Consider the following 10,714-nt stretch of genomic DNA (forward strand, 5'->3'; position numbering starts at 1 on the left):
ATAGGGCCAGTCCGTTTCTGGACACCTGATAATAGCAAAAAGTTGATTTTAGCATCAAATCGTAGAGCTCCATGTGTAATACAACGTACGAAAATTTTATTAAAATATACAGGGTGGTTTCAAAGTTATAACCCTAAACGTTAATTTCTAGGTACCCCTTTGACCCCCCATAACTCCGTTAGGGGGCACATTAGGAAAAAAATTATAGGAAGGACTAGTTTTATTTTGACCTCCCCTATACACTCCCGAGAGATTAGGAGGTACTTACCGGACACCCTGTATAACTATATCACGCTCGTGCGTCGTATATTTCATTTTGCAACTAATAGATTTCAAGGCATTATTATGAAATCTACCTTGAAAAAAATCAGTGCGATTGTGGAAGATCCTTGGAATCGTCCAGACTAATAATTAGTTAATTTGTTTATAAGGCCATAACTTGTAAACTATTCAACTTACCGATTCCCGATTTCGTGTGAGTTATGAGACAGTGATAAGGCATGAGAGGATGCGATGCCAAAACGTTCTGGTAATAATAACGCAGGTTATAGATGTTTAATTCAAAAGTCATAAATAAACTTCTGTTTATAACATTTGATCTAATCAATATTTTTTGACGCTCGAGGGCTAGTTTTTAGGTCTTTTGGAGACGAAATAAAGAGTACTTTACTGTTTTCTCGTGAAACTGAACGGAAAAAAAGTTATAAACTAAAACGTGAATTTACGTAAAAATTATACAATCTTCCCCCCCATTTTTATGACTGTGGAAACTAATATGTTATTGTACATAATATTTGTCATCTATAGTGATAAATTCAGCTTGCCGAAACAAAAAGTCGCGAAATGTTCATTTCTCAGCTTATTTTCCTGGCCTAAATAGTAACACACAAAGACAAAGAAATGTTGAATTTTTAGTACAAATGAAAAAAATTAAGCGTTAGAAATATATCATTAATAAATATAAGAAACGGAAGTGGCCCAAGGTTAGAACTTCGGGGTACACCAGATTTCCGAGGTATTGCGAAGCACTTACATCGGAGGTTTTTTTTTGTAGACCAGGATAGCATCCATGATGACGCCAGGGATGGTATGAAGGAAGAACTGCATAACGTTATAGACGGAAAATGACTTAAAAAGCACCCCATCTAAGTACCACATGGCCTTGACGCTGAAATACTTTAAAGCGTACTTCTTGCACGTAAACAAATAGTTGCCCCAGGTCACGTCCTAAAGAAACAACAAAGTTATAGTAAAACCTTATAGTTTCTGAGAATAAAATTATTGAAGTTGTAGTACTTTGCACCATTACATGGCTGGACAACTGTAGTCTCTAGAGTCAATCGCGTTGTGCGCTTTACGAAATGCGCTTGGAAAGCCACGTGGTCCCAGCGACTTCGAATACTGAAATCCGATTTTACAATCGTTATTACGATAGTCTTTACAATAGTTTTATAATAGTTGCTGTGTCAAAAATGGCTTACGTATATTTCAACTCGGAGTTGATGGATATCGTTTTAACATTTATTAAAATAAATTTGACAATTAAAAACCTGTGACGGTTGTCATGTTGATTGTTACTTGCCTGTTACGGCCAACCTAAAATGTGCGAAGCAAATCATTATAGGAAAAGGGAAATATTTATTCGTAAATAAAATGAAAACCACTGGGTTTAGGTATAGGTATAGGGGAATTTTAACAAAGTTACACTTAATTTTAGTGCAGAATGTGAATACGTTAAAAAAATTCGGGGTTTCCATTTAAAAATTTCGATTTTTCCACATTTTCTGAACTTCATATTCGATATTTTTTTTTGACCACCCTGTATAAAAACAGGAAAATTTTCATGTCAAATTCGATAAATTAGGTCTTCCTCTACAAAATGTCCAATTTACACAAAAGAATAAACCTATGTTTCCGGGAAAACTAAATTTTGCTAACAGTCTGCATCTGTCAATTTTTGTTTAAAAATCAAAATATCTCAGAAACGGTCAATCCTAAGTATGGAGTGTGCTATATGTTTTCAACGTAAAAATAGACGATCTTTCCAAAAATGCAATAATATACAGGGGGGTTCCATTTTAAATAAGAAAGTTAGTATCGACTTCCCGTATAACCAGAAGTACGATGACCTTGAAAATATTTTAGTTTGGTATTCCCCACGGTCCGTATCACACCATCACAATTTCAAAAAAATCCATCGAGCGGTTTCGCAGATATCCATCGATGGAGTTCGTGATGAGACCCGTATAGAAGTTTTAAAAAAAATGTGATTTTTATCCATTTTTTTTTGCAATAACTAATACATTTGTTTATCAATTGACATCGGGCTGGGTCCAAAATTTTTGTTATAAAAAGTTCTACAACTTTTGTCTAAAACATTTTTTTTCTAAAATGTTTAATTTTTTTTTAATGAAACAACTGTTTTTTACGAACTTTGCACGCTATTTTAAAAATGAAGCCCTAACATTCAGCTAGGATTAAATAGTTCATTCAGTTCTTCGGAATTTTTCCTGATTTTTACGTGTCTTTGTTTACTGAACTAACAAGGAGAAGGTAAGGTAGTCGGATTTTTGTAATTTTTGATATTCATGGTAGTGTAGTTTGGAGCTTGAATAAAGATTTTCCGAAGTAGTTCGACGCAACGTTCATAAATTACCGAGATAATCGATTTTGAAGTTTTACCTGGCACCTAAATCCACTAAATGTGACACATTTTTCAACTGGGAGCGTGGCCTAATTGGTAGCGTTCGGGACCACAGACCACCTACACCTACACTGGCCGTATCTAATTCCAATGCACGGGTACCAGTGAATGCAGAATCCGGGGAAGTGGAGTGTGGAAGGCAATCTGATCGCGCGCATCTTTAAGCAGATCCGGATTAAGTAATATTTTTATTACATATTAAACATTATATTGCATCTTATGACAAATATTCAATTTTAAGTTTGTAATTCAGAAAATAGTATATTTTAGTGTCATATTAACTAAAATTACAAAATAATTTAAATATATTTATTATCCTCTAAATAATATTAATTTATTTAATATTTGCCTTTTCGTAGATTTTACCGAATTAAATAATTTGACTTCATGATTTATTCGTACATCGATATACTTTTCACATTCAGCCCTTACAAGTTCTATTAAATGATTATAATTGTTAGGCAAATTATCCAAATTTTCAAATATGTTCACATTCAGAAAGGTTTTTAATACATAATAAACAATTTTATTTTTCTGTAGCCTAGTGTTCTGCTTTCATTATTTAAAAATTTTATTAATTTTTCTGTTTCTTAGCATATTACTACGACATCTCGAGATGGATACGTCAAACAACCACGATCTTTAATAAAAATTAATTGACTGTACGAATAATGAATCTGAAATTATTTTTGTTTGCGATTTTTTTAGTTCAAAAAAATATTTCATTCATTTTCAGCTATCTCGAAATGACGAGAATTGGTAAAATTTCATAAAAATTTAAGACTCGCATAACGTAAATAATTACTAAAAATATTTTACAGTAATTCATTCATTATTTTATAATAACAATATCACATTAATCACTACACTATGTGGGCGAACAAAATTATAAAGCTAACCCTGGAAACTTGTGACGTCAACCGAAGAATGGCGTACATATTTACCTTTTATATATTCCTTTTTTTTACTTACCTAAAGAAGGAAACTTTTCGCTTCTCTTCACCAACTCGATCGCTTGTATTTATACAATGTTTTACAATACACTTGCCCATGATAAAACGTCTAATTATCGAAATCACAGCGATGCGTACACGTCAAATGCTAGGACATGACTGAGCGCTGGGCTCCAAATCAGGCTCCAGAGTGTTTTCACCAAAGTCGCTCTATAAGCCAGTCTAGGTGGTCTGTGGTTCGGGACTGACAGTCACAAGATCGCTGGTTCGAGTCCGTCGCATGACTATTTTTTTTTTTTCAAAACGCGCCATATGGTGTTTTATTATTTTTTTCATCTCGAAAATTATTTACAAACAAAATATTATAATAAATACTGAATATGAATAATGTGCAGGTGCGCCATCTAATTGCATGGACATTTTTCTCCTTATATTTAAAGAGACGTCATCAAGAAGAACCCAAACCAATTCAGTAAAGACATCGATAAAGACTCATGGATACATCTTACAAAAAAAATTGATAAAAAATGAAACGGCTCAAATATCTTCAATACCGTTAGAGATAGGTATAGGGAACCCATACACAGTTTGAAAGAGTTTTAAATTTCCCAACACCCAAAGTAAAAATATACTGGGTGTTCCATTTAAAATAACCAAGTTATTGCTGTTTAAAGTTGAGAGAAGTAGTCAGCAGTTTTTTGAACACTCTGTATAATACTAAGTGACGACAAATATAACAATTTATAACTTCAAGAATCTAAAATAGACCCTCCAAAGCTGCTTCCTTAAAATTATTTTTTTATTGCTAATATTAAATTTCTCCGCTATGCCTGCATTTTCACTAAAATTGAAATATCTCATAAACTGTAAGTTCTAGGTATGCAGAACCTTTAATAAAGTTCACCTATTTTTTTACGGTGCTTTCCAAAATTCAGTAAAATACAGGGTGTTCCATTTAAAAAAACATAACTTTGATATGGTACGCTTTTCTTGGACACCCTGTATATTTCAAAATATTTTTAATATGTAGCCGTAATTAACCTACATATACCCACCTATACAGGTTTCTGTAACATTTGCCGTTTGGTCACTAGCGACCGAGGCGTTACTGGTGGCCCACCCTGTATGTAGAAAAATCCTTCAAATATTTCATTAAAATGCACAATTGGTTGAAACAATATTTATTATGAATTAACAATAAAGTTTCTTTAAAACAAACAAGGTCAGGTAGGTTTTTTATTTTATTTTTAGTATTTGACATTTTACGCAGTGTGGCATAAGCCAGAATGATAGTTATCATAGAAACATGCAACAAACAGAAATTTTTTAAGCATCTAGCATGTCGTGTAAATGTTATGTTTTTACAGACGCATTTTGTTTTCAAAATATCGACGTCGAAGCAAATTTCATTGACATTTTGAAAGATTGTTCTTTCATCACACAGTTTCGATGCTTCTCTACCCTTTGTGGAATTTACCGAAACTTTTTATGCCCGAGCAGGTGTGTTCTGTAAGCGGTTTTTAAAACAAGGTGGACGACCCACAAACTTAGCTCAAAATGTTAATTAAACACTTGAAGAATATTCCTACATACAGTTCTCATAATATTTCGTTTGTTCATAATTTTCGAGATCAGAAAAAGAAAAAGAAAGGAAGCTAGATGCTTAAAAAGTTTCTGCTTCCCATTTTTTGATGATAGTTACCATTCTGGCTCGTGCCACACTGCGTAAAATGTCAAATACTAACATAAATATAAAATAAAAGAACATCCTACCTGACCTCGTTTGTTTTTTTTTAATGAAATCTTATTGTTAGTTTATAATAAATATTGTTTATTAACCAATTGTGCATTTTAATGAAATATTTGAAGAATATTCCTACATACAGGATGTTCCAGATAGACCTTCAATTAGACGTTTCTGGAAAACTACGCGTACTGGAATTCTGAAAATTTATGTACGGAGGTTTCTCCTAGTGTTCTATCGATTGAAAATATTGGCGTCGTCGTGGAACTTCCGGTTCTACCGGAAGTAGACGTCAACTCGCTTATTTTAAATGGAATGTACTATTTTTTATTTAATTTTTGGATTCTACATCCAATTTTAAGGTAAGTTTCATAACCTTACTTTATCCTTAAACTCAATCGTTTTTGAAATATTTTGACTTTTTCAAAATTTTTGAAAAAATATACCTACACTTAATCGATTCTATCTCCTTCAATTTTTAAGATAGGTAGCTGAAATTTTAGATGGTCAATACCAAAACGTGTCCAAATATCTGGAATATTCGAAAGTTGGTGCATGTTACACAGGGCGTCTAAAAAACACGGACCAATTGTGTCAAATTGAAAGTTTAATAACTCGCTTATTTTAAATGGAACACCCTGTGTTTTATAATGCCAGTAGATGCACCTGTTAATTCTCTTTCCATTGGTATAAGCATTCCCTATACCTAAATCCCACCGATTTTGAGATATTTGAACATAAGTACAGAGACGAATATCATCCGACAGTTAGCTGTAGGTTGGCTGTGGAAAAACATTTAAATGTCACCAAGTGTCATTACTTATTAAGCAGATTTGCTGTCATTGCTGTAAAGCGAGTTTGTCGATTTTCCAAGTGTTTTCAATAACAATGGTGCACTCTGGGTACACAGACGACGACTTTTTAAATTTAATTATCATTTACGGGGAGTGTAATAGAATTGTTAGTAGAACATGTCGCGTGTTTGCAGAAAGATATCCAAATAAGCACAGACCAAGTCATGATATGGTCAGAAGACTATTAAAAAATTGTTCTGAGAATGGAAAGTTTCTCCCGAAACATGATAAAAGTAAGACATCTGTGGACAACGAAGAAAATGAAGTAAATGTATTGACATTTTTCACCACTTATCCACAGGCGTCAATTAGAGATGCATAAAAGCTGTTTTACATTGACAATTTATTGATCGATTAATTGATGAAGTCGCTTTATCAAAAAATTGGACAAGTGTAATGCACCAAATCAGCTGTCAAATAACTTCATCAATTTATTCATCAAGTTCTTGACGAATTAGGGCATGTTCTAATTTTCGTCAATTTATTCATGAAGTTCGGAAGTACCAACCCAACAGATTTCCAACCTCGGACCAGTAATGAGGTTATGTTATTGGAATATATAAATAATTGTGTGGCGTCGTGCTAGTTTTGCATTGTTTTTACTGATTTGTTATTTACAAAAACTATTATTTATATAATATGTGTCAGAACGATACCTCTGTTGTATCATTACAATTATGAGTGGAAAGGTGACATTTGAAATTTATTTGCTTCTTTAATTCATTGGTAGAACTGATCCATACGTCAAAAAACTTGACAAAGTCTGTAGCAGTGTAAAACCACACTGTTTACCAATAAATTCGTGAATTAATTGATGAAGAACTTCATCAATTTATTGATGAATAAATTGTCAATGTAAAACAGCTATAATAAATTCACGTCTATCAATAGGAACTATTCACAGAATTCTGAAGAAGCATAAATGGAAGCCATTTTCATTTATGTTAACACACCATTTGCAACCTGACGATTTACACCGACGTGTAGTCGTCGTGTGTGTACCCAGAGAATGCCATTGTTATTGAAAACATTTGGAAAATCGACAAACTCGCTTTACAACAATGACAGCAAATCTGCTAAATAAGTAATGACACTTGGTGACATTTAAATATTTTTCCACAATCAACCTACAGCTAACTGTCGGATTATATTCGTCTCTGTACTTATGTTGAAATATCTTAAAATCGGTGGGATATAGGTATAGGGAATGCTTATACCAATGGAAAGAGAATTAACAGGTGCATCTACTGGCATTATAAAACACAGGGTGTTCTATTTAAAATAAGCGAGTTATTAAACTTTCAATTTGACACAATTGGTCCGTGTTTTTTAGACGCCCTGTGTAACATGCACCAACTTTCGAATATTCCAGATATTTGGACACGTTTTGGTATTGACCATCTAAAATTTCAGCTTCCTATCTTAAAAATTGGAGGAGATAGAACCGATTAAGTGTAGGTATGTTTTTTTCAAAAATTTTGAAAAAGTCAAAATATTTCAAAAACTATTGAGTTTAAGGATAAAGTAAGGTTATGAAACTTACCTTAAAATTCGATGTAGAATCCAAAAATTAAATAAAAAATAGTACATTCCATTTGAAATAAGCGAGTTGACGTCTACTTCCGGTAGAACCGGAAGTTCCACGGCGACGCCAATATTTTCAATCGATAGAACATTAGGAGAAACCCCCGTACATAAATTTTCAGAATTCCAGTACGCGTAGTTTTCCAGAAACGTCTAATTGAAGGTCTATCTGGAACACCCTGTATACATAAGTATTTATTATAATATTTCGTTTGTTCATAATTTTCGAGATGAAAAAAATAATAAAAAATCATATGGTGCGTTTAAAAAAAAAATGTAACGCGACGGACTGTAACCAGCGATCTTGCGACTGTCAGTCTCGAACGCTACCAATTAGGCCACGCTCCCAATTGAAAAATATGTCACATCTACTGGATTTAGCTGTCAGGTAAAACTTCAAAATCGATTATCTCGGTAATTTATGAACGTTTCGTCGAACTACTTCAAAAAATTCTTATTCAAGGTCCAAACTACACGTACAATAAATATCAAAAATTACAAAAATCGGACTACCTTACCTTCTCCTTGTAAATTTTGGTAAAAAACCGATGTATTTTCGACAATTTGACTGGTCTAAACTCTCACCAGATCCAGATCATAGTTGTAGACAGTTATGGTGGGGGTCGTGTCTTTTTCTCGGATAAAATTTTCCCCAATGTCCCAGGCTGCTGCTACGATGGAATTCACCACCATGTCAGCAGGCACCATGTGAGTTTTGATCTCTGTATCGTATGGTGAAGTTCTTACTAGGCCCAGGTATGCGCCCATCATTAGGCCAGCAGGGCCGTAAATGCTGTTGTTCCAACCCTTTAGGGGTTCTTTGTAAGTCGACATCACTAAAAGGGTAGAAAAAAAATGATAAAACGTCCGCTTCTTCCACAAGTGTGTGATAGGCCTCCTTGAATGAAAATAAAACGTTTTTTCCTGTGAGACACGTGCATATTGTCTTTTGTTTTTAAAATACCCAGCGTCAAAAATGAATTTTTGAAATCAATCATGTTTAGGAGGAAGAAAAAAATTACCTAACTTTCCGATACCCCTTTTATAGCTTACCAACGGAGGGTCTGTGTATTCCAACGGGTAACCCTCCACTTTCCTGTCGCACCACGTCTTCTCCGATGTGTTTGGTGAAGGTGTACGTGTTAGGATATTTCCCCAAAAACCTAAAAAGTGATCGTGAGTCGAATTCGAACAACCAATGAGCCCTGCTGCTTACAGAGGTGTTATTTTGTCGAGAACTTCGTCAGGGAGCGCATCCGCGACGTCGAGGAGCTTCCTGTAGTCCATCACGGGCGGATATATCTCTTCCTTGACGACCCTGTGGATGCAGTTGGAGTAAGCGGTGGAGATGTGGACGAAGGACTTCAGGTTTGGCATCTGCCGGGCCAGTTTTATTACGTCCCTGACCCCCCTGACGTTGATGTAGGAAGCCTTCTTCAGGGTCTCGTCGAACCTCACGGTGGCAGCTCCGTGAAAGATCACATCCACCTATAATTTTTTTCCGATTTTTCCAGGAAATATAGAGTTGGACGCGACTTTTTGATTCGGCAAGCTGAATTTATCACTATAGACGCTAAATATTATGTGCAATAACATATTAGTTTCCACAGTCATAAAAATGGGGGGAAGATTGTTTACAGGGTGGTTAATTGTATAATTTTTACGTAAATTCACGTTTTTCGCTTATAACTTCCACGAGAAAACAGTATAGTACTCTTTTTTTCGTCTTCAAAAGACCTACAAAACTAGCCCTTAAGCGTAAAAAAATATTGATTAGATCAAGAGTTATAAACAGAAGTTTATTTATGACTTTCGAATTAAACATCTATAACCTGCGTTATTATTACCAAAACGTTTTGGCATCGCATCCTCTCATTCCTTATCACTGTCTAATAACTCACACGAAATCTGGATTCGGTAAGTTGAATAGTTTACAAGTTATGGCCTTATAAACGAATTAACTAATTATTAGTCTGGACGATCCCGAGGATCTTCCACAATCGCACTGATTTTTTTCAAGGTAGATTTCATAATAATGCCTTGAAATCTATCTTTTTTTTTTAATTTCAAATTTGCAACCTGGAATTTTTTTTAATTTTTAGCCTTATTGTTAGTTGCAAAATGAAATATACTACGCACGAACGTGATATAGTTATATATTATTACATATTCGGAAAGCTTATGAAAAGAGTTCAAAAAAAATCGTCAAGATTCGTTGAAAAACAATGGAGTTACAAACTGTGAATTTACGTAAAAATTATACAATTAACCACCCTGTAAACAATCTTCCCCCCATTTTTATGACTATGGAAACTAATATGTTATTGTACATAATGTTTAGCATCTATAGTGATAAATTCAGCTTGCCGAAACAAAAAGTCGTGAACTGGTCAGTTCTCAGTTTATTTTCCTGGCCTACTGAAAATTGCACTAAACTATAGTACGATATACGATGCAAAGTAGAGCAAAAAATTGTCGGTCTTTTATCAAAGGAAAATCGTGTCATCATTTTTAGGAGGCGTAAGATGAACCGTTTCAAATTTAAAATGAAATTGAATGTAAAATCTGAAATACCGCCGCATACGCACTGTGTTCTGGTACTAGCTGTAGTCGGCCAGGTGCATCGAGTGTACGAAGTGGTCGGTTATACGTCAAATACTAACCTGGCGAGCTTGATCGTAGAGCAGGGAACAATAAACAGTGGCGCGTACAGAGGTGAAATGTAGTACATATGTGGAATTTAAATAACGAATTGGATTTATAATAAATTACATTTAAAACAAATAGTTTATGAGAATAAAGGGATTTTTGTAGGAACAGGGTTCCAGACGTGAACTGATCTCTTCATCGCACCCCATTACGATTCTTTTTTTTA

At 34.2% G+C, this 10,714-nt stretch overlaps 1 protein-coding gene across 1 annotated transcript in view; it reads right to left on the reverse strand.

Moving 5' to 3' along the window:
- Window positions 1–10,714, reverse strand: part of LOC108913679 (fatty acyl-CoA reductase wat-like) — a 20,855-nt gene that overhangs the window by 4,643 nt on the left and 5,498 nt on the right. Inside the window, exons 3-6 of the mRNA XM_018719267.2 lie at window positions 9,056–9,327; window positions 8,893–9,002; window positions 8,425–8,675; window positions 1,034–1,227 (exon numbers count right to left, since the gene is read on the reverse strand). Of these exons, the coding sequence (XP_018574783.1) occupies window positions 1,034–1,227; window positions 8,425–8,675; window positions 8,893–9,002; window positions 9,056–9,327 (827 nt within the window). The remainder of the gene's footprint in view (window positions 1–1,033; window positions 1,228–8,424; window positions 8,676–8,892; window positions 9,003–9,055; window positions 9,328–10,714) is intronic.

Source organism: Anoplophora glabripennis, unplaced genomic scaffold (assembly GCF_000390285.2).
Source record: "Anoplophora glabripennis isolate ALB-LARVAE unplaced genomic scaffold, Agla_2.0 scaffold1286, whole genome shotgun sequence".
NCBI classification, from domain to species: Eukaryota; Metazoa; Arthropoda; class Insecta; order Coleoptera; family Cerambycidae; genus Anoplophora; species Anoplophora glabripennis.